General features: G+C 42.6%; 1 protein-coding gene across 2 annotated transcripts; it reads left to right on the top strand.

Moving 5' to 3' along the window:
- The first annotated feature begins 547 nt into the window (after window positions 1-547).
- On the top strand, window positions 548-22239 carry lratb.1 (lecithin retinol acyltransferase b, tandem duplicate 1). Of its 2 annotated transcripts, XM_061913713.1 has the most exons (20): window positions 548-825; window positions 911-1011; window positions 1076-1145; window positions 1207-1337; window positions 7738-7826; window positions 7888-7987; window positions 11470-11513; window positions 11574-11651; window positions 11716-11912; window positions 11971-12035; window positions 12115-12221; window positions 12285-12387; window positions 15374-15473; window positions 18005-18044; window positions 18126-18177; window positions 18239-18347; window positions 18409-18492; window positions 18563-18680; window positions 21617-21707; window positions 21768-22239. In XM_061913713.1, the coding sequence occupies exons 1-20, from the start codon at window positions 657-659 to the stop codon at window positions 21840-21842; spliced, it is 1923 nt and encodes a 640-aa protein (XP_061769697.1). In that variant the 5' UTR covers window positions 548-656; the 3' UTR covers window positions 21843-22239. The 2 variants fall into 2 exon arrangements, with proteins under 2 accessions (XP_061769697.1, XP_061769698.1); XM_061913714.1 differs by lacking the exon at window positions 548-825 and having other exon boundaries at window positions 928-1028; window positions 1095-1145.
- The last annotated feature ends 2754 nt before the right edge of the window (window positions 22240-24993 follow it).

Raw genomic sequence — 24993 nt, 5'->3', positions numbered from 1 at the left:
TATTTTTCGTAAAATGTTGCACTCCTGCATCTTCTTGATTACTTCTCAAGGAACCCTGAAGAAGCATTTATCCTTTCCGCAATTTGAACGATTCGTGCTGCCGAAAACAACGCAAGCAAAGGGCAATTTTCTTTGGAAAGTCTAAATGAGCAAGTCAGCATATTTTTAGTTTTTTGTGCGGCAGTGATTTTGCCACCATCCTCAAAGTCATTAAGTGCCAGTGAAAGTGATACAAGTCTGGGCTTCCCTGCTTAGGCTGCTGCCCCCGCGACCCGACCTCGGATAAGCGGGAGAAGATGGATGGATGGATGGAACCTGGTGGAGTTTCATTTTTTTTTAACATTTTCTGCTGGTGGTGTGCCTCCATATTTTTGTTATGAAAAAAATGTGCCTTGACTCAAAAAAGGTAGAAAAACACTGCTCTAGCATCCTTCTTCTTTCTGCTGCTCAAAGAAGAGTAGATGACCGGTTCAAGATGGCGGCCAAATTTCCTGCGCCCCATCACCCACTGCGGCGTCTATTCATGTACGACATCCGAAGCGTTGAACAAGACACACCGGAAGTGTTCCACGTCGGACACTTCAGTCACGGACCAGTCCATGGCCAACTAGTAATTCTTCGCAGAAAAACAACAATAAGTATACTCTATTTCGAAGATGTATGCGTGTTTTCTGCATAGAAGACATGCTCTCAGGTGCGTAACTTGGTCACGTTGGAGGTCGAGCTTGTCCGCAAACACCAAGCGTGTCACGGACGACTGTGGCGGGACAAAGTCGGTCCGGATCGGCTGCGCCTCCGGGTTCTGGGGAGACACGACCACTTCAGGTACACACTGCCACCCACACAAATTCTAAGGTAGTGTCACGCCAAATTTCTTATTGATGTATGCTGTATATTGATGTATGCGCAGTGCCTCAGCTGATCCACGGCGGGAGACTGGACTTCTTGGTGTTTGACTACCTGAGTGAGATCACAATGTCTCTGCTCACAGCTGCCAAGGCCAAGATGCCTGCAAGTTAAATATGGATGTATGTGCGTGCCTCCACGTGTTCGTCAATCATGCCTTCTCTCATAGAATCTGGGTTATGCTCCAGACTTCGTCCAGGCAGCCATGGCCCCATTTATCCACGACATCCACAGGAAAGGTGAGTGGGCTGTTACATCGGTGGCGTGCCCCTGTTCCCATGACAACATTGGTCCTCCTAGGTGTCCGCGTGGTCAGCAACGCAGGCGGCGTCAACCCGCTCGCTTGCGCCGCAGCCATACAGGAAGTCATCAAAAAGGCTGGCCTGGACCTCAAGGTCGCAGTGGTGACCGGTGACGACCTCATGCCCCATGTGAGGACCCTCCTCTTAAAGGCCTACTGAAATGAGATTTTCTTATTTAAACGGGAATAGCAGGTCCATTATATGTGTCATACTTGATCATATCGCGATATTGCCATATTTTTGCTGAAAGGATTTAGTAGAGAACATCCACGATAAAGTTTGCAACTTCCGGTGCTAAGAGAAAAACCCTGCCTCTACCGGAAGTCGCAGACGATGACGTCACATGTTTGATGGCTCCTCACATATTCACATTGTTTTTAATGGGAGCCTCCACCAAAAACAGCTAATCGGACGGAGAAAACGACAATTTCCCCATTAATTTGAGCGAGGATGAAAGATTCGTGTTTGAGGATATTGATAGCGACGGACTAGGGAAAAAAAAAAACGCGATTGCATTGGGACGGATTCCGATGTTTTTAGACACATTTACTAGGTTAATTCTGGGAAATCCCTTATCTTTCTATTGTGTTGCTGGTGTTTTAGTGAGTTTAATATTACCTGATAGTCGGAAGGGTGTCTCCACGGGTGTCTTGACGCGCAGTGTCTCAGGGGAGTCGACGGCAGCTATGGGCGGCACAAGCTCAGCTTTTCTCCGGTAAGAACTGACTTTTTAAACACAATTTTCTCACCGAAACCTGCTGGTTGACATGTGGTCGGGATCCATGTTCTCTTGACCGCGCTCTGATCTATAGGAAGGTTTCACCTCCAGGAATTTTAAACAAGGAATCACCGTGTGTTTGTGTGGCTAAAGGCTAAAGCTTCCCAACTCCATCTTTCTACTGTGACTTCTCCAATATTAATTGAACAAATTGCAAAAGATTCAGCAACACAGATGTCCAAAAAACTGTGTAATTATGCCATTAAAGCAGACAACATTTAGCTGTGTGTGTGCGCAGCGCTCATACTTCCTAAAAACCTGTGACGTCTTGCGTACACGTCATCATTACACGACGTTTCGAAGACGAAACTCCCGGGAAAATCAAAATTGTAATTCAGTTAACTAAAAAGGCCGCATTGGCATGTGTTGCAATGTTAATATTTCATCGTTGATATATAAACTATCAGACTGTGTGATGGGTAGTACTGGGTTTCAGTAGGCCTTTAAAGGCCTACTGAGATGAGATTTTCTTATTTAAACGGGAATAGCAGGTCCATTCTATGTGTCATACTTGATCATTTCGCGATATCGCCATATTTTTGCTGAAAGGATTTAGTAGAGAACATCGACGATAAAGTTTGCAACTTATGGTCGCTAATCGAAAAGCCCTGCCTTTACCGGAAGTATGTGGGCGTGACGTCACGAGTTGCAGGGCTCCACATATATTCACATTGTTTATAATGGGAGCCACCAGCAGTAAGAGCAATTCGGACCGAGAAAGCGACAATTTTCCCATTAATTTGAGCGAGGATGAAAGATTCGTGAATAAGAATATTGATAGCAAGATGGCGGCGCCCGGACGGGCTGCGACACTGCGGTGCTCTTGCTAAAGATGGAACATTTGGCGGAAATGCCGGACAGTTCTGCAGACTTCATGGCTGGCTCGCATCGTGGTCACTCCGTGATCACGTACGACCGCCAGACACTTCTGGATATGGACATATCGGGCCGTTTTGGACTGATAGACGCGTGCGTGCTAAACATGCTAACTAGCATGGGAATACGTCGGCGGCTACATCCAGCGGCCTGTGAAGCAGGGGAGTCTAGTAGCAGCGGGGGCCGTCTACGGAGCAGACGCCAGCGGTGTGATCGGAAACGCGGATGTCGAGCGGGGCTTAAAACAAAGCAGAAGGCTAATCCCCACAGAACACCACTTCCCTCCATCCTGAAGACGGATTTAGATGAAAGATGCGAGACTACTGGTCTGGGTAAGGAGTCTGTTAAATTAGAACAAGTTTTTTCTGCTTTGAGTGTTTCAGAGTTGGACATGTGTTTTACCGAGGTGGCAAACTATGATGTGTGCAGTTTATCAAAGCAACAAACAAACAATCGAAAAATCCCCGTTACTGAGGTGGCTAACTATGATGCGTGCAGTTTATCAAAGCAACAAACAAACAATCGGAAAATCCCCGTTACTGAGGAGGCTAACCATGATGCGTGCAGTTTATCAAAGCAACAATCAAACAATCGGAACATCCCCGTCGTATCAATTCCTAGATATGGTCGTAATTATACTGAATGCACTGGGCATAATAAACACAACATTATTAATATTGCTACTACGGATAATTTGATCAAAAATTCCCTAAAACAGCCCACTACCTATAATATAGGTTTTTTAAACATAAGATCATTGTCTCCCAAAACGTTGTTAGTTAATGATATCATCAGAGACAACAATCTTAACGTCATCGGTCTCAGTGAAACCTGGCTTAAACCAAACGACTTTTTTGCGCTAAATGAGGCATGTCCTCCTAACTTTACACATGCGCATATTGCCCGTCCGCTTAAAAGGGGTGGGGAGGTCGCACTAATATACAACGAAAACTTTAACCTTAGTCCTAACATAAATAATAAATATAAATCGTTTGAGGTGCTTACTATGAGGTCTGTCACACCGCTGCCTCTACACCTGGCTGTTATCTACCGCCCCCCAGGGCCCTATTCGGACTTTATCAATGAATTCTCAGAGTTCGTTGCTGATCTAGTGACACACGCCGATAATATAATCATAATGGGGGACTTTAATATCCATATGAATACCCCATCGGACCCACTGTGCGTAGCGCTCCAGACTATAATTGATAGCTGTGGTCTCACACAAATAATAAATGAACCCACGCATCGCAACGGTAATACGATAGACCTAGTGCTTGTCAGGGGTATCACCGCTTCCAAAGTTACGATACTCCCGTATACTAAAGTATTGTCCGATCATTACCTTATAAAATTCGAGGTTCAGACGCATGTTCATCAAACTAATAATAATAATAACTGCTAAAGCAGCCGCAACATTAATACGGCCACAACGACAACTCTTGCTGACCTACTGCCCTCGGTAATGGCACCATTCCCAAAATATGTGGGCTCTATTGATAACCTCACTAACAACTTTAACGACGCATTGCGCGAAACCATTGATAACATAGCACCGCTAAAGTTAAAAAAGGCTCCAAAAAAGCGCACCCCGTGGTTTACAGAAGAAACTAGAGCTCAGAAATTATTATGCAGAAAGCTGGAACGCAAATGGCGCACGACTAAACTTGAGGTGCACCATCAAGCATGGAGTGATGGTTTAATAACTTATAAACGCATGCTTACCTTAGCTAAAGCTAATTATTACTCAAATCTCATCCACCGTAATAAAAACGATCCTAAATTTTTGTTTAGTACGGTAGCATCGCTAACCCAACAAGGGACTCCTTCCAGTAGCTCCACCCACTCAGCTGATGACTTTATGCAATTCTTTAGTAAGAAAATTGAAGTCATTAGAAAGGAGATTAAAGACAATGCGTCCCAGCTACAACGGGGTTCTATTAACACTGACACGATTGTATATACGGCGGATACTGCCCTCCAAAATAGTTTCTCTCGTTTTGAGGAAATAACATTAGAGGAATTGTTACAACGTGTAAATGGAATAAAACAAACAACATGTTTACTTGACCCTCTTCCTGGGAAACTGATCAAGGAGCTCTTTGTATTATTAGGTCCATCAGTGCTAAATATTATAAACTTATCACTTTCCTCGGGCACTGTTCCCCTAGCATTCAAAAAAGCGGTTATTCATCCTCTTCTTAAAAGACCTAACCTCGATCCTGACCTCATGGTAAACTACCGACCGGTGTCTCACCTTCCCTTTATTTCAAAAATCCTCGAAAAAATTGTTGCGGAGCAGTTAAATGAACACTTAGCGTCTAACAATCTATGTGAAACCTTTCAATCCGGTTTCAGGGCAAATCACTCGACGGAGACAGCCCTCGCAAAAATGACTAATGATCTATTGCTAACGATGGATTCTGATGCGTCATCTATGTTGCTGCTCCTCGATCTTAGCGCTGCTTTCGATACTGTCGATCATAATATTTTATTAGAACGTATCAAAACACGAATTGGTATGTCAGACTTAGCCCTGTCTTGGTTTAACTCTTATCTTACTGATAGGATGCAGTGTGTCTCCCATAACAATGTGACCTCGGACTACGTTAAGGTAACGTGTGGAGTTCCCCAGGGTTCGGTCCTTGGCCCTGCACTCTTCAGCATCTACATGCTGCCGCTAGGTGACATCATACGCAAATACGGTGTTAGCTTTCACTGTTATGCTGATGACACCCAACTCTACATGCCCCTAAAGCTGACCAACATGCCGGATTGTAGTCAGCTGGAGGCGTGTCTTAATGAAATTAAACAATGGATGTCCGCTAACTTTTTGCAACTCAACGCCAAAAAAACGGAAATGCTGATTATCGGTCCTGCTAGACACCGAACTCTATTTAATAATACAACTCTAACATTTGACAACCAAACAATTAAACAAGGCGACACGGTAAAGAATCTGGGTATTATCTTCGACCCAACTCTCTCCTTTGAGGCACACATTAAAAGCGTTACTAAAACGGCCTTCTTTCATCTCCGCAATATCGCTAAAATTCGCTCCATTCTGTCCACTAAAGACGCTGAGATCATTATCCATGCGTTTGTTACGTCTCGCCTCGACTACTGTAACGTATTATTTTCGGGTCTCCCCATGTCTAGCATTAAAAGTACAAAATGCGGCTGCTAGACTTTTGACAAGAACAAGAAAGTTTGATCACATTACGCCTGTACTGGCTCACCTGCACTGGCTTCCTGTGCACTTAAGATGTGACTTTAAGGTTTTACTACTTACGTATAAAATACTACACGGTCTAGTTCCATCCTATCTTGCCGATTGTATTGTACCATATGTCCCGGGAAGAAATCTGCGTTCAAAGGACTCCGGCTTATTAGTGATCCCCAAAGCCCAAAAAAAGTCTGCGGGCAGTAGAGCTTTTTCATTTCGGGCTCCAGTACTCTGGAATGCCCTCCCGGTAACAGTTCGAGATGCCACCTCAGTAGAAGCATTTAAGTCTCACCTTAAAACTCATTTGTATACTCTAGCCTTTAAATAGACTCCCTTTTTAGACCAGTTGATCTGCCGTTTCTCTTCTTTTTCTTCTATGTCCCACTCTCCTTTGTGGAGGGAGTCCGGTCCGATCCGGTGGCCATGTACTGCTCGCCTGTGTATCGGCTGGGGACATCTCTGCGCTGCTGATCAGCCTCCGCTTGGGATGGTTTCCTACTGGCTCCGCTGGGAACGGGACTCTCGCTGCTGTGTTGGATCCGCTTTGGACTGGACTCTCGCGACTGTGTTGGATCCATTATGGATTGATCTTTCACAGTATCATGTTCTCATATGTTCTCATAGTCATCAGTATCACAGTATCATGTTCTCATAGTCATCATTGTCACCGACGTCCCACTGGGTCATTATTGTCACCGATGTCCCACTGGGTGTGAGTTTTCCTTGCCCTTATGTGGGCCTACTGAGGATGTCGTAGTGGTTTGTGCAGCCCTTTGAGACACTAGTGATTTAGGGCTATATAAGTAAACATTGATTGATTGATTGATTGATTGATGATTGATAGTGAAGGACTAGAAAAAAAAAAAAAAAAAAGCGACAGCTCCGGGCGGCGACAGTGTGAGCGTTTCAGATGTAATTAGACACTTTTACTAGGATAATTCTGGTAGATCCCTTATCAGCTTGTTGTTTTAATAGTGTTTTAGTGAGATTTTAAAGATTGTAAAGACATACCTCGAGGTCGGATGGCTGCGATGAACACGCAGTGTCTCAGAGAGAAGCCGAGGAGCCAAGCTCACAACTGCTGCAGGACGAAAAATAATCCACTGATGTCTCCGGTATAATATAAATCACAATGTCCCCATCCAAAAACATGCTGGTTGACGTAGAAAACATGTTCGCTTGACCGCTCTGTGTTAAAGCTTCACAACAAACAAAGAAACACCGGCTGTATCTTGGTGCTAAAGACAGCTGCAGTGCACCGCTTTCCACCAACAGCATTGTTCTTTATAGTCTCCATTAATAAATGAACAAATTGCAAAAGATTCAGCAACACAGATGTCCAAAATACTGTAATTATGCGGTTAAAGCAGACGACTTTTAGCCGCGAGTGGTGCAGCATTAATATTTCCTAACAGTCCGTGACGTCACGCGTACGTGTCATCATTCCGCGACGTTTTCAACAAGAAACTCGCGGGAATTTTAAAATTGCAATTTAGTAAACTAAAAAGGCCATATTGGCATGTGTTGCAATGTTAATATTTCATCATTATTAATAAACAATCAGACTGCGTGGTCGGTAGTAGTGGGTTTCAGTAGGCCTTTAATTCCTCCTTTGTGCCCTGTTGACGTCTCTCGTCGTCTCTCCTCAGAGAAACATTTTCGGTGAGGTCAAATTGGCGGCCGACAGCAGCAAAAACGTGTTACCCCAAACGCTGCACAGTATGAACGCCTACCTCGGGTACGTGGACACTGACCAACATATCTTGGCTCGAGGCACGCTAACAGATGTGTGTCTGCAGGGCACTGCCCATCCGCCGCTGTCTGGATCTGGGTGCAGATGTGGTGGTGACGGGACGATGCGTGGACAGCGCCCTTGCTCTTGGCCCGCTTATGCATTCTGTATGTCTTACATTTCCATTTCTTTTTTTTTTCCATATATCCATTGATAGCCTAACTTTATACAACTATCAATACTGCTACCTATAAATGATCTAAATCTCTCTCTCTATAGAGTTTTGTAGATCTGTGGTTCTCAAATGGGCGTACGCGTACCCCTGGGGGTACTTGAAGGTATGCCAAGGGGTACGTGAGATTTTTTAAAAATAACAAAAATTCTAAAATCTTTATAAATATAATTATTGAATAATACTTCAACAAAATATGAATGTAAATTCATAAATTGTGAAAAGAAAATGCAACAATGCCATATTTTGTGTTGACAGCTAGATTTTTTGTAAACATATTCCATAAATATTGATGTTAAAGATTTCTTTTTTTTGTGAAGAAATGTTTAGAATTAAGTTCATGAATCCAGATGGATCTGTATTACAATCTCCAAAGAGGGCACTTTAAGTTGATGATTACTTCTTTGTGTAGAAATCTTTATTTAAAATTGAATCACTTGTTTATTTTTCAACAAGTTTTTAGTTATTTTTATATATTTTTTTCCAAATAGTTCAAGAAAGACCACTACAAATGAGCAATATTTTGCACTGTTATACAATTTAATAAATCAGAAACTGATGACATAGTGCTGTATTTTACGTTATCTCTTTTTTTTCAACCAAAAATGTTTTGCTCTGATTAGGGGGTACTTGAATTAAAAAAATGTTCACAGGGGGTACATTACTGAAAAAATGTTGACAACCACTAATGTAGATGATATCTTTATTATGTATGTACTGTATATGTGTACAATATGTATGAATACAAATATGTATGTATATATATTTATATGTACAGTACAGACCAACAGTTTGGACATACCTCATTCAATGGGTTTTCTTTATTTTCATGACCATTTACTTTGTAGATTGTCACTGAAGTCATCACAACTATGAATGAACACATGTGAAGTTATGTACTCAACAAAAAATTGTGAAATTTCTGAATTTTTTTTTTATATTCTAGTTTCTTCCAAATAGCCACGCTTTGCTCTGATTACTGTTTTGCACACTCTTGGCATTTTCTCAAACCTGAAATTTTTTTTTATATTCTAGTTTCTTCCAAATAGCCACGCTTTGCTCTGATTACTGTTTTGCACACTCTTGGCATTTTCTCAAACCTGAAAGGGTTTTCACTTCACAGGTGTCAAAGTTTGATGTCTTTAATGACAAACTACAATGTAAATAGTCATGAAAATAAAAAAAATGCATTGAAATGAGAAGGACTGTCCAAAGTTTTGGCCTGTGTGTGTGTGTGTGTGTGTGTGTGTGTGTGTGTGTGTGTGTGTGTGTGTGTGTGTGTGTGTGTGTGTGTGTGTGTGTGTGTGTGTGTGTGTGTGTGTGTGTGTGTGTGTGTGTGTGTGTGTGCGTGTGTATATATATATGTGTATATATTAGGGGTGGGCAAATTAGTGCGTTAATTATGAGTTAACTCATCAATCTATTAACGCCTTTTATTTTGTTAACGCCTTTTCTTAACAAGATGGCATCGCCCGGCGTCGAGGGGCTCTTGGTAAAGATGGAACATTTGGCAAAAATACCGGACAATTCTGCAAATTTCATGGCTGGCTTACAGCGTGGTCACTCCGGGATCACTTACCCGCCAGACAATTTTGAATGTGTATAGATCGGGCCGTTTTGGACTGAATGACGCGTGCTTGCTAGACCGGCTAGCTAGCATGGGAATACTTTGCCGGCTACATCCAGCGGCCTGTGAAGCAGCGGAGTATATGTGTTGTCTGTCTATTTATGAATAATGCAGACGAGGCGTATTGGCTGAGTTCTTAACGTTTACTTTCAGAGCGTGCATATCACAACATACAAGATGCCGTCATGGCGACACAACCTATACCGGGCTACCGCGTATGCTCGTCACTCCTGTTGCATGCTGGGTAGGGTAGTTCTTTTATTCCCTGGCTCATAACATCACAAATAGTACCATGTACATGCGTTCAGTTTTATCAAAGCACCAAGCAAACAATTGGAAAATTCCCATCATATCAATTCCTAGATATGGTCATAATTATTTTAAGTGCACTACGCAGAATAAACACAACATTATTAATATTGCTACTACGGATAATTTGATCAAAAATTCCCTAAAACAGCCCATTACCTATAATATAGGTTTTTTAAACATAAGATCCCTGATAAAAAAAAATGTTTCTGCTGTTACCTCAGAAATTGCCTGTTCAGATGTTATGATTGTGGCTCAGAGATTTGTATGTAGATTATATTTATTTTCCAAAACAAACAGGATAACTTAAATACCCTGGCAGTGGTAGTAATAAGCTTAAATGTTTGTATATAAATTTTTTGAGTTGATTTTCATAAAATATGCTATTAAACTGCTACTGTTTAACAAGGACTGATTTAAATTGTCTTTGCACAACAAATGTTTTGGCGCTTTTGTTCATGTGGGAGAATATTCCAATAAAGGTGCACTACACACTACTTTTGAATTCATTATTGGGCTTTGCGTATACAATGCAGTTAATCACGATTAATCAGAGAAATAGTGCGATTAACTTCGATTAAAATTTTTAATCGTTGCCCAGCCCTAGTATATATATATATATATATATATATATATATTGTGTGTGTGTATATATATATATGTATGTGTGTGTGCGTATATATATATATATATGTATGTGTGTATATATATGTATGTGTGTATATATATATGTATGTGTGTATGTATATATATATGTGTGTGTATGTATTTATATGTATATATATATATGTATGTGTGTCTGTATATATATATGTATATATACATGTATATGTGTATAATATGTGTTTGTGAGTGTATATATATATGTATAATGTGCGTTTGTACACACACACACACACACATATATATATATATATATATATATATATAATGACGCATAGGTGGTTAGTGCTGGTGCCTCACAATATGAAGGTCCTGGGTTCAGGGTCTTTTTGTGTGAAGTTTGCAAGTTCTCCTTGTGACTTAGTGGGTTCCCTCCAGGTACTCCATATACAAATATATATATATATGTAAATGTACATACATTATATAAAAATGTACATATACATAGGCAGTACGGTGGAACAGGGGTTAGTGCATGCGCCTCACTATACGAAGGTCCTGGGTTCGGAGTTGTTATCCCCGTGACTGAGTGGGTTCCCTCCGGGTACTCCGGCTTCCTCCCAGGAAAGACATGCACTTAGGGATAGATTGATTGGCAACACTAAATGGTCCCCAGTGTGTGAATGTGAGTGTGAATGTTGTCTGTCTATCTGTGTTGGCCCTGTTATGAGGTGGCGACTTGTCCAGTGTATACCCCGCCTTCCGACCGAATGCAGCTGGGATAGGCCCCAGCCACCCTCGTTACCCCGAGAGGGACAAGAAAATGGATGTGTGGTATATAAATATCTTTTTATACCTGTGTGCATCTTGTGTTGCAGTTTGGATGGGGTAAGTGTGACTTGGACCTTCTGGCAGCCGGCAGGTAAGAAATCGTTGTCTCACTGACTCGTTGAGAATTTGACTCGTAGGTTGTGCTTTTAAGTCTGGCAGGTCACCTGATTGAGTGCGGCGCTCAGAGCACCGGAGGTATCTTCACAGACTGGCACCACGTCCCCGACTGGTAGAAACAAATAACCTCTTCCGACCTTCTCTCACCTTTACTGATCCCTGCTGATGTCTGGCAGGGACAACATTGGCTTCCCGGTGGTGGAGTGTTCCGCTGATGGCTCCTTCATTCTCTCCAAACCGCCCAAAACGGGCGGCTTGGTCTCTTTCGGCACGGCGGCCGAGCAGCTGGTTTATGAACTTGGCGATCCGCAGCGTTATATGCTGCCTGACGTTGTCTGCGACTTCAGCCATGTGCACATCCAAGAAGTTTCTGGTAGGTGCACAAGCAAAAAGTGCCAATGATTCCCAGTCATGTGCACGTGCGTTTGCAGGTGTCGAGGGCGGCGCCGTCAGGGTCAGCGGCGCCAAAGGCTCGGCTCCATCAGGTGATTACAAGGTGAGGAACATTTGGGCCCGGGTGGGGGAGTGGTTGTTTGGGGCTGCACGAGTCCAAACCATTCCTGTTGCATGTGCAGGTGTGCGCCACCTACATGGATGGCTTCCGTGCCACTGCTGTGTGCCCGCTCGCTGGTCCGAGAGCATCAGAAAAAGCCCGCAGGACCGGCGACAGCGTTATCAAAAGGTGAGCATGTAAAAAAAAAAAAAAAAGACAGAATGTATCACTAGAATGTGTGTGCATGTGCAGGACACGCCGCATGTTTAAGCATTTGGGTATGGACGACTTCACATCCATCAACATCCAAGTCCTGGGAGCAGAGGACACGTACGGCGCCAATGCTTGCAACAAAGTGAGGCATTGACTTTTCACGTAATACTGCTAACAACTTGGACTGTCTTCAAATTGTCAGAAGATTTGATGGATAGTAACCCCATTATCCCCTTATAAATGGGGGGAGGTGAGTTGAGTACCTGCTTAGGCCCCCCATCGTACAGTTAGTCTGCCTGGAGGAGAGACCGATTGCTTTCATGATTTCTTCTTTAAAGGCCTACTGAAAGGAGATTTTCTTATTTAAACGGGGATAGCAGGTCCATTCTATGTGTACTACTTGATCATTTCGCGATATTGCCATATTTTTGCTGAAAGGATTTAGTAGAGAACATCGATGATAAAGTTCGCAACTTTTGGTTGCTAATAAAAAAGCCTTGCCTGTACCGGAAGTAGCAGACGATGTTCGCGTGATGTCACCGGTGTGAGGGCTCCTCACATCCTCACATTGTTTATAATGTGAGCCACCAGCAGTAAGAGCAATTCGGACCGAGAAAGCGACGATTTCCCCATTAATTTGAGCAAGGATGAAAGATCCGTGGATAAGGAAAGTTAATAAATAAATGATAAATGGGTTGTACTTGTATAGCGCTTTTCTACCTTCAAGGTACTCAAAGCGCTTTGACACTACTTCCACATTTACCCATTCACACACACATTCACACACTGATGGAGGGAGCTGCCATGCAAGGCGCCAACCAGGACCCATCAGGAGCAAGGGTGAAGTGTCTTGCTCAGAACACAACGGACGTGACGAGGTTGGTACTAGGTGGGATTTGAACCAGGGACCCTCGGGTTGCGCACGGCCACTCTCCCACTGCGCCACGCCGTCCCTGGTCCAAGTTAGAGTGAAGCACAAAAAAAAAGGCGAAGGCTCCAGGCGGCGGAAGTGGGAGAGTTTCAGATGTAATTAGACACATTTACTGGGATAATTCTGGAAAATCCCTTATCTGCTTATTGTGTTAATAGCATTTTAGTGAGATTATGAAGTCATACCTGAAAGTCGGATGGCTTCTGAGCGAAGCCGAGAAGCCAAGATCACAGCGGCCTTTTTGAGCTGCAGGATGAGGTCGCGTAATCCACTGAAGTCTCCGGTAAGAGACGACTTAATGTCACAATTTTGCCATCCAAAAATTTCCTGGTTGACGTTGAGAAACATGTTCGCTTGACCGCTCTGTGTTAAAGCTTCACAACAAACAAAGGAACACCGGCTGTTTTTCGGTGCTAAAGGCAGCTGCAATCCACCCCTTTCCACCAACAGCATTCTTATTTGACGTCTCCATTATTAATTGAACAAATTGCAAAAGATTCAGCAACACAGATGTCCAAAATACTGTGTAATTGCGAGATGAAAAGAGACGACTTTTAGCCGTAAGTGGTGCTGGGCTAATATGTCCCCTACAACCAATAACTTCACAAACACGCGTCATCATTCCGCGACGTTTTCAACAGGAAACTCCGCGGTAAATTTAAAATTGTAATTTAGTAAACTAAACCGGCTGTATTAGCATGTGTTGCAATGTTAATATTTCATCATTGATAAATACACTATCAGACTGCGTGGTCGGTAGTAGTGGGTTTCAGTAGGCCTTTAAATATTAGCTAAAGATGCTTGTGTCCAGACAAATACTTTTTAACGAGTGAGGCAGGTGGGAACTTAGCAAGTCTAAAATCCAATGATTTAAATTTAAGATCTTAAAGTGTCTGAAATACAACCTTGACAGGTCTTAAAATGCTACAAACACCTGCACAACTGTACAAGGATTGACGTAGGTGAATGTCAACTTGTCATGCTAAAGTAATGACTGTCCATCCTTCAGTACATTTACTACCACTTGTCCCTTTTTGGGTTTGCGGAGGTTGTTGGAGCCTATCTCAGCTGCATTCGGGCGGAAGGCGTCGTACACACTGGACAAGTCGCCACCTCATCACATGGCCAACAAAGATAAACAATCAACATTCACATACTAGGGCCAATTTAGTGTTGTCAACCTATCCCCAGGTGCATGTCTTTGGAGTGGGAGGAAGCCGGAGTACCCGGAGAGAACCCACGCAGTCACGAGAGAACATGCAATCTCCACACAGAAAGATCCCGAGCCCAGGATCGAACTAGTCTTTGTTTATTATAATTGTATTTGCAAACGATTCACTAAAAGCAGGGGGAAAAGGCACTCTTTTTTTTTTTTCCCACAACTTTGTGCAGACAGTATTATTGTAAATGTCTTACTCTTTTTGCTCAATTCTGCCAGCTGTTAACACTGTAAAAGTTAGCCATTAAGCTTTTTCAGGTATGGTATTTTTCACAGACAATTGTACTTTCCTCCATCGTGGCCGACTTGCAGGTGGTTGTTGCTCCATGAAAACCCTAAATATGAAGCACACTGGACCTTTTGCAAGAAAACACATTTTTAGCAAATCTGTAAAATGGCCGTTGCAATATTTTTCCAATTAGTTTACAATAGAAAGGCTTCTGCTGTTTTTAGTTTGTTTAACCATTTTGTTTTCCAGCAGTAAATTAATTTACATTGAGGAGTTACAATTAATTCTAGGCCTCTGATTTTCCTTCAGGTCTTTGTACTTTTATGTCTGTATGGATGTGAAACGGCCATAAATTGTAGTCATCATGGTCTTAAAGTCTTTAAAAGTCTTGAAATTGTTTGTCTGCTTCTTGTGTCTGAAAACCGCTGACCATGTTTTGACCTCCCCCATCTCTTACTCCATAAAATGTATTTGTCTGCACAAAAGAATCTTTATTGAAAGTATTGGGTGGATATTCGAAGCGCCGCTTCAGACATGGAGCTCACCGTTCCATCGCACGCCTCCAAATTCCGTTTTCATATGTGACAATACCAACATATCTGTTTATTTCTGTCTTTAAAAATAAAGGTGGAAAAAAAAACTGCATAGATTTGACTGATCAGCAACTATCGGCAAAATCTAACAAATCACATTTGAATATGAAAATCCTTTTTTTGAAGACAGCCCTACTAACAATGCTAACTGTGCAGGACGCCAGGGAGGCGGTTTTGTGGATGGCGGTCCACCACAAAAACAAGAAGGCGCTGGAAGTATTCTCGAGAGAGGTCGCTCCCGCTGGGACCGGCATGGGTATGACACACACACCTCTATTTTCATCTCCATTTTATTACAGGAGTGAACCGGCTCCCCCAAAGACGGTCACATTTATTTTAATTTAATAATTTATTAATTTAAATCATTTGCAACGGTATATATAAATACATTTTACTAAACAAGTAAAATACTCCTATTCCCTGTTATATCCTTATCTTGTTTACATGAATGCCATTTCTGTCTTCATGGTTTACGATTTTTCATCTCTCCTGTTCCTTTTGTCTTTGCTATATTGCTTTCTATAATGAAAGTCTGTGCTATGTGGAGGAGCAATTGGAATGCAGTCTGCTTTAGGTTTTGTGCGTGCATGTAAGCTTGTGTATCCGTTTGTCAGCAGCAACAATGTATACTGTTTAAAGGGCCTCTGCTAGAAGCTTGTTATTGATAAGGTGCCTAAACCAGGGGTCGGGAACCTTTTTGGCTGAGAGAGCCATGAAAGCCAAATATTTTAAAAACGTATTTCCGTGAGAGCTATATTATATTTTGGTAATACTTTGATATGGGGAACATATTCACCATTAATTAGTTGCTTATTAACATGCAAATTCGTAACATATTGGCTCTTAATTAGTCATTTTTAAGTACTTATTAATGCCTTTTTCTGCATGGCCTTATTTTACAAGCAGTAAGCCATTAACTAAGAGTCTTCCCTTATAACCTCAGAATTATTGCTTGTTAGTAACCCTAACCCTTATAAGGTCCCCTAGTGTCCAAATAACTCTTAATTAAGTCTTTGTTACTTAGAATATGTTCGTCATACTAAAGTGTTACCAATATTTTTTAACACTGAATACAACTAAATGTGCGCAATTTTAAGTTAGACTAACAGTTTTAGAGGATGATAAGTCTCTTATTCTTTTTAATAACATTGTTATTCCGAAACTAACAAATAATAAATGAAATACTTCTTACCATTAATGCGACTTCTTGGATTGATGGAATAAAATGCATGAGAATGTTTTTAATTTTGAACGTTATTTTTAACCCTGTGATTACCAGCGGAATCATTTATTACTTATCGTGTTAAGCAATGTCAGCTAAGATTTATCTGAGAGCCAGATGCAGTCATCAAAAGAGGCACAGGTTCCCTACCCCTGGCCTAAACCATAATTTATGGGTTATACAGGCATGTGATTTTTCCGTCTAAAGTCGGAATTCCGTCTTTTTTGATCTCGGGGGGGAAAAAAGTGTGGACCAATCAACTACGGCGTGGTATAATATTACGCCGTAGTTGATTGGTCGATATGTTCCTTGTGACCAATCAGGACATCTGTTATGAATGATGACGTTATTACCGCCATTTATCAAATATAAACAATGTCGGTTCTCGAGAGAAAGGATGCTTCATGAGTAAAATAAATTGATAAACATGTCAAAAATAAGTTTTGAGGGGACTGGATGGAAAGGAAAATCACTGATATTGTTGGGAAGAAGGAAGTTACGACTTTGTTCGGCGATTTTATTCGGAAAATCGATCGTCCCGGCAAAGTTTTGTGCATGTGGTGTTATGATAATATTGACTATGGATCACAAGGTTTCAAGGCTTTGGAAGTACATGCGAAACGTGAAAACGTATGAAACAACTTGAAGCAAGGAAAACAAACTTTTCACTAGCTGGTACTTTTGGATGTCAACCGAAAGTGAGCAAACCTTACGGACTTCATCCTTTGTTTACATCGACAACTGCCGTAGACATCGAGAGGAAAGATCCACCCAAACAACCCACTTCAGTAGCAGACAGGGTAGTTAATAATGAGGTAAGCTAAAAAATATTTGCTTGCGAAATACACATGTTTGTTTTAAATATTATCCAATTATTGCTTTGCGAAATATAAATGGGTTTTTCTAAAAATAAAAAGCCACGTGAAAATATATTATGAAATTACAGAAATTCAAAGAGTCGCATTATTGATTCCTGTTAACAATTTATTTCAAATAAATTTGCATATAATACTAGAGGCAGAAGTTGGCAGTGAAATCCAAAAAAGAAGCTACAAAAGCAGAGACCCAAATGAAAATGCAGGCTGTTTAGAAATTTGCAAGGAAAGCTCATGTTAGGGCTCTCTGAGCAAGTAAATGTGTGAAGTGAACTGAAGTAACGTGGTATTACTGTAAATAAACCGTGGATAATAACACTGATATATGTGACACCTGTGGATGTGAAATGAACACAAGATGTAAATATTAGTGACGAAATACTGTTGGGACTGAACCATATACAGTGATTCATTAGGATAATTGGGGTATGTATGTTCTATTAATGATGTTTTCACGTCTTTAAACACTAAAATATTTTCTCCAAATGCTGCTGTCTGGACCTGGCTGGGGGCCTTCGTCCCCCAGTCCTCCGGAAATTGCTTCAGTCTGTTTCATTGTGGTCAAATCCCATGCCTGGTAATAGAATATATGCCCGAGTACAATTTACAATTTGCTGTTTTTTCACTGCTCTTTAAAAACAAGATCTATAAGATGGTGGGGTGTCATGTGACTCATGTCCTAACTTGCAGCTCCTGGACTGTGCGGCATCGTAGGCGGGCGTCCTCGAGTGTGAGTGTGACCGACACTGTGGCGCCTCCATATTGTCTGCATTTTAGCCTCGCGTGACCTTGTCATTTGCTCCCGGTCAAGTTCACCTGTGCTGAAGCCGCTCTTCTTCTTCCACCCCAAATGTCAAGTCAAGGTGAGACAGCCTGACCCCTGACCTGCCTGTCAACACCATAATTTCTAAATATTCCCTCAAGGTGGACATCCACCTGGATGGACAACTGATGGAGTCCTTCTTGGAGACGGGGCCCGAGGCCGGCGAGCTTGAAGCCCCTCCCACCTGGACAGAAGACACACCTCCTACAGGTTTGATTGATGTGTCATCATTTTCCTTTTTGAACCTGAATATTCGTTTTGTGATTTGCAGAGCTGCCTGCTGGCTCTCACTGCTACAGACTGGAAGAACTGGCCTTCGCCAGAAGCGGAGACAAAGGAGACTCCGCCAACATCGGTGAGCAACTGGCCACTTGCTAATTAACTTAGCATCCAACATCCTGTGCTATCTTTTCATCTTTGTGTAGGAGTCATCGCTCGCCACGGCCTCATCTTCCCCTACCTGAAGAAACACCTGACTTCTTTTGTAGTGGAGGAGTACCTGGCCCATGTCTTCCCGCCTGGCCTCAGCGGCGCCGTCACACGGTGATCATGCTTATATAACACAATGTGGTTGGTGTTGAAGCCACGCCCCCCGCGGTCATTAGGGAGAGAAAACCATCAATACTAAGTGCGTTATGACTCCGACAAAGCTTTCTGGCAGCCTAAGTAGTCCAAAAATTCTTTACTGCCGCACACAACCTCTGAGCGCCGCCAAAATCCTGTGCTAGGTATCGAGTCACATGTTAGCTGGTCGCTTAATAAAAGGACTGTTTAACACAGGGGTCAATTGTGACCCCTGTGTTAAGTTAATTAAAGTTAATCTCCAATGATTGTCACACACACACACTAGGTGTGGCGAAATTATTCTCTGCATTTGACCCATCACCCTTGATCACCCACTGGGAGGTGAGGGGAACAGTAAGCAGCAGTGGTGGCTGCGCCCGGGAATAGTTTTTGGTGATATTACCCCCAATTCCAACTGAGGGCCAAGCATGCCTTCGTCCTGGCTCCCTTTGGCTTTGGGGCATTGACTATTTAGGACAAGCGATAGGAAATGGATGGATGAATAGCTTATTTTAATGTAACAGTTGTTATTTTGGAGAGTTTGCTAATCTTTTGATATATAATTACAAAACCCAACACCAGTGAAGTTGGCACGTTGTTTAAATCGTAAATAAAAACAGAACATAATGATTTGCAAATCCTTTTCAACTTATATTCAATTGAATAGACTGCAAAGACAAGATATTTAATGTTCGAACTGAGAAACTTCTTTTATATTTTTTTGCAAATAATCATTAACTCAGAACATAACGGCAGCAACACGTTGCAATACAGTTGGCACAGGGGCATTTTTACCACTGTGTTACATGGTCTTTCCTTTGAACAGCACTATGTAAACGTTTGGGAACTGAGGAGACCAATTTTTGAAGCTTTTCAGGTAGAATTATTTCCCATTTTTGCTTGATGTACAGCTTAAGTTGCTCAACAGTCCGAGTTTGCCATTGTGGTATTTTAGGATTAATATTGCGCCACACATTTTCAATGGGAGACAAGTCTGGACTAAAGGCAGGCCAGTCTAGTACCCGCACTCTTTTACTACAAAGCCACGCAGTTATAGCTTGTGGCTTGGCATTGTCTTGCTGAAATAAGCAGGGGCGTCCATGATACAGTAACATTGCTTGGATGGCAACATATGTTGCTCCAAAAGATGAATGTACCTTTCAGCATTAATGGTGCCTTCACAGATGTGTAAGTTACCCATACCTTGGGAACTAATACACCCCTATACCATCACAGATGCTGGCTTTTCAACTTTGCGCCTATAACAATCTGGATGATTCTTTTCCTCTTTGTTCCGGAGGACACGACGTACACCGTATCCAAAAACAATTTGAAATGTGGAGTCGTCAGACCACCGAACACTTTTCCACTTTGCATCAAATTCCAATTACCTAATATTTGCATAATGTATCAATGATTCCAGTTTGAACGTTAAATAACTTGTCTTTGCAGTCTATTCCATTAAATATAGGTTGAAAAGGATTAGCAAATCATTGTATTCTATTTTTTATCTACGATTTACATAACGTGCCAACTTTACTGGTTTTGGGTCTTGTATTTAGTTAGCTTATTTTAATGTAACAGTTGTTATTTTGGAGAGTTTACTGATCTTCTGATATATAATTCAAATGTATTTTAATGGCTTGCATCATCTTTTGCTGCCAAGCAATGGTATTGTTTTTAGCGGTCAACACCTGGTAAGCTAGCAAAGGACAGGTTAAAAAAAGAAACATTTCTAATGAAAATATAACATTTATTTCTTCATGGATAGATTAATCTGCTTTCACTGTTGAGGATGTTGGTTCACCTGTGTGCTTAATAAGTGCAGAGAAAAAAGCAAACGGCAAAACAAAAATCAAATGATGAAAGACATTTCTAGAACATCCACACAGCATTCGTGCAAAACTACCCAGCTGGAAATGACCCAAAAAGGGCAATTTTGGAACTGCTGCGGAAATCAGATCAGAGCAAAAATATTTTTAAGAGGTAAATGACGTTTACAAATTCAAGTTTGTGAGCCAGTTTATAGCAGCTCAGGAGCATGGGAAAATGTGAGTCGTTTTCTGTCTAGTGTTTGATTTCATAAATGCTATAGAACAGGGGTGTCAAACGTAGGGACAGAACAGTTTGCGGCTCTAGGTGGGTTTTATTTGTTGGGAAATGGCCTCAAACGGCTTGTTGCATGCTCAAGGATGCCCATAATACAGTGTGTGTGTGTGTGTGTGTGTGTGTGTGTGTGTGTGTGTGTGTGTGTGTGTGTGTGTGTGTGTGTGTGTGTGTGTGTGTGTGTGTGTGTGTGTGTGTGTGTGTGTGTGTGTGTGTGTGTGTGCGTGCGTGCGTGCGTGCGTGCGTGCGTGCGTGCGTGCGTGCGTGCGTGCGTGCGTGCGTGCGTGCGTGCGTGCGTGCGTGCGTGCGTGCGTGCGTGCGTGCGTGCGTGCGTGCGTGCGTGCGTGCGTGCGTGCGTGCGTGCGTGCGTGCGTGCGTGCGTGCGTGCGTGCGTGCGTGCGTGCGTGCGTGCGTGCGTGCGTGCGTGCGTGCGTGCGTGCGTGCGTGCGTGCGTGCGTGCGTGCGTGCGTGCGTGCGTGCGTGCGTGCGTGCGTGCGTGCGTGCGTGCGTGCGTGCGTGCGTGCGTGCGTGCGTGCGTGCGTGCGTGCGTGCGTGCGTGCGTGCGTGCGTGCGTGCGTGCGTGCGTGCGTGCGTGCGTGCGTGCGTGCGTGCGTGCGTGCGTGCGTGCGTGCGTGCGTGCGTGCGTGCGTGCGTGCGTGCGTGCGTGCGTGCGTGCGTGCGTGCGTGCGTGCGTGCGTGCGTGCGTGCGTGCGTGCGTGCGTGCGTGCGTGCGTGCGTGCGTGCGTGCGTGCGTGCGTGCGTGCGTGCGTGCGTGCGTGCGTGCGTGCGTGCGTGCGTGCGTGACATAGATACACTCTGCCAGGCATCAACGCTCTCAACTTTGTCCTTAAAAATTCTCTTGGCGGGGGAGGAGTGGCATCCCTGCGCAGTGATCCCCAGGTAAAGTGCACACACACACACACACACAAGGTGATTGTCATGTGTGTGGACCTCCTGCAGGGAAAAGCCTTTGCTCAGATGTTGCTGGACTTAAAACTCAGTGGACTTCCTGACTTCAAGTCCCTGCTCTGCTGACAACACACACGGCTCTAATTGACTCGTTTAAAAAAATAAAAAAAATAAAAAACTAGAGCGAAGAGCTTACAAGGAAGACCCACAACCCCCATAATGTGACTTAATTGAAAGAAGGGTGTCACCATGTCAAACACCTTTATGTTGGTCTCCTGTGTGTGAGAACGCAGAATGTTATCAAACATGTCCTCACTTATTGGGAGGAAGTAGATGACTGTTATACGTCTTTGATGATGGTGTATCAACTTGATATGAAGTCCCTTTATTGTGAAAGGACAAGGCTGCTAGCACAGCATGTTGGCATCCACACACCTGGCCAGCTTTAGTGCCTTTGTGTACTACTTATGTGTTCAAATGTGGTTGAAATTTTACAGAAATAAACAAAGCGCTGTTTTATTGACATGTCTTTTTTTTCTTTGTTTTTGCGATGTAATTCACTTTGTGGACGAACTCAGAGAAGCTCTCTACTGAATTTTGAAGTTTTGGATTGCTTTAGCCCTTTTCTTGACCACAGGTTTTGACCAAATTTATAGACATGTTTACTCATCACTGGCTTGAGTGCCAACTGGTGTGAAGATCTACAAAACCTAAAACTAGTGAAGTTGGCGCCTCGTGTAAATTGTAAATAAAAATAAAAATACAATGATGAAGTTGAAATTCCTTTTCAGTTTATATTCAATTGAATAGACTGCAAAAACAAGATATTTAATGTTCGTACTGAGAAACGTAATTTTTTTTGGCAAATAATCATTAACTTAGAATTTAATGGCAGCAACACGTGGCAAAAAAGTTGGCAGGGGCATTTTTACCACTGTGTTACATGGCCTTTCCTTTTAACAACAACACTCAGTAGTTGCAGGTATACCGCTCAGTGGCCTAGTGGTTAGAGTTTCCGCCCTGAGATCGGTAGGTTGGGAGTTCAAACCCCGGCCGAGTCGTACCAAAGACTATAAATTTGGGACCCATTTCCTCCCTGCTTGGCACTCAGCATCAAGAGTTGGAATTGGGGGTTAAATCATAAATGATTCCCGGGTGTGGCACCGCTGCTGCTCACTGCTCCCCTCACCTCCCAGGGGGTGATCAAGGGGATGGGTTAAATGCAGAGGATAAATTTCACCACACCTAGTGTGTGTGTGACAATCATTGGTACTTTAACTTTAACTTTAAACATTTGGGAACTGAGGATACCAATTTTTAAAGCTTTTTAGGTGGATTTTTTTCCCCATTCTTGCTTGATGTACAGCTTAAGTTGTTCAACAGTCCAGTCTCAGTGGTCGTATTTTAGGCTTCATATTGCGCCACACATTTTCAATGGTAGACAGGTCTGGACTACAGGCAGGCCAGACCAGTACCCACACTTTTACTATGAAGCCACGCTGCTGTAACACGTGGCTTGGCATTGTCTTGCTGAAATAAGCAGGGGCGTCCATGATAACGTTGCTTGGATGGCAACATATCTTGCTCCAAAACCTGTATGTACAGTCAAGAAAATAAGTATTTGAACACCCTGCTATTTTGCAAGTTCTCCCACTTAGAAATCATGGTGTCTGAAATTTTCACAGTAGGTGCATCTCCACTGTATGAGAGATAACCTAAAAAGAAAAATCCAGAAATCACAATATATGATTTTTCAACAATTTATTCGTGTGATACAGCTGAAAATACGTATTTGAACACCTGTCTTTCAGCTAGAATTCTGACCCTCAAAAACCTGTTAGTCCGCCTTTAAAAGTCCTCCATTCCACTGTATTATCGTGAATCATATGAACCTGTGTGAGGTCGTTAGCTGCATAAAGGCACCTGTCCACCTCATAAAATCAGTAAGACCCAAACATTCAGCATGGCTAAGAGCAAAGAGCTGTCCAAAGACACCAGAGACAAAATTGTACAACTCCACAAGGATGGAAAGGGCTCTGGAGAAATTGCCAAGCAGCTTGAGGAAAAAAGGTCCACTGTTGGAGCAATCATTAGAAAATGGAAGAAGCTAATCATGACGTTCAATCTCAACGGGAGTGGAGCCTCATGCAAGATATCACCTGGTGGGGTCTCAATGATGCTAAGAAAGGTGAGGAATCAGCCCAGGACTACACGGCAGGACTTTGTCAATGACCTGAAAAGAGCTGGGACCACTGTTTCCATGGTGACTGTTGGTAATACACTAATACGTCATGGTTTGAAATCATGCATGGCACGGAAAGTTCCCCTACTTAAACCAGCACATGTTAAGGCCCGTCTTAAGTTTGCCAATGACCATTTGGATGATCCAGAGGAGTCATGGGAGAAAGCCATGTGGACAGATGAGACCAAAATTGACCTTTTTGGTCATGAATCCACTATGCGTGTTTGGAGGAAGAAGAATGATGCGTACCATCCCAAGAACACCATCCTACTGTGAAGCATGGGGGTGGTAGCATCATGCTTTGGGGTTGTTTTTCTGCTCATGGGACAGGATGACTGTACTGTATTAAGGAGAGGATGACTGCAGCCATGTATTATGAGATTTTGGCCAAAAACCTCCTTCCCTCAGTCAGATCATTGAAGATGAGTCGTGGCTGGATCTTCCAACATGATAATGACCCAAAGCACACAGCCAGGAAAACCAAGAAGTGCCTTCATAAGAACCATATCAAGGTTACGGAGTGGCCTAGCCAGTCTCCAGACCTAAATCCAATTGAAAATCTTTGAAGGGAGCTGAAAGTCTGTGTTACTCAGAGACAGCCCAGAAACCTGACTGATCTAGAAAAGATCTGTGTGGAGGAGTGGGCAAAAATCCCTCCTGCAGTCTGTGCAAACCTGGTACAGAATTACAGGAAACCTTTGACCTCTGTAATTGCAAACAAAGGCTACTCTACCAAATATTAATGTTGGTGTTCAAATACTTATTTTCATCTTCATCACACAAATAAATTGTTAAAAAATCATAGATTGTGATTTCTGGATTTTTCTTTTTAGGTTATCTCTCATACAGTAGACATGCACCTACCGTGAACATTTCAGACCCTCCATGATTTATAAGTGGGAGAATTTGCAGAATAGCAGGGTGTTCAAATACTTATTTTCTTGACTGTACCTTTCAGCATTAATAGTGCCTTCACAGATGTGTAAGTTACCCATGTTTTAGGCCAGGGGTGTCCAAACTTTTTCCGCTGAGGGC

The sequence above is a fragment of the Nerophis ophidion genome, linkage group LG10, assembly GCF_033978795.1.
Source record: "Nerophis ophidion isolate RoL-2023_Sa linkage group LG10, RoL_Noph_v1.0, whole genome shotgun sequence".
Lineage (NCBI taxonomy): Eukaryota > Metazoa > Chordata > Actinopteri > Syngnathiformes > Syngnathidae > Nerophis > Nerophis ophidion.
Note: the sequence above shows the minus strand (reverse complement) of the source record. Positions and strands in the feature narration are given on the sequence as shown.

Excerpts from the sequence above, each read along its gene's own strand:
- lratb.1 (XM_061913713.1), top strand. The coding sequence starts at position 657 with ATGTATGCGTGTTTTCTGCATAGAAGACATGCTCTCAGGTGCGTAACT. Across the intron at positions 12,388-15,373 it reads GCGCCAATGCTTGCAACAAA|GACGCCAGGGAGGCGGTTTT; the intron begins GTGAGGCATTGA and ends CTAACTGTGCAG. Across the intron at positions 21,708-21,767 it reads CCCTGCGCAGTGATCCCCAG|GGAAAAGCCTTTGCTCAGAT; the intron begins GTAAAGTGCACA and ends GACCTCCTGCAG.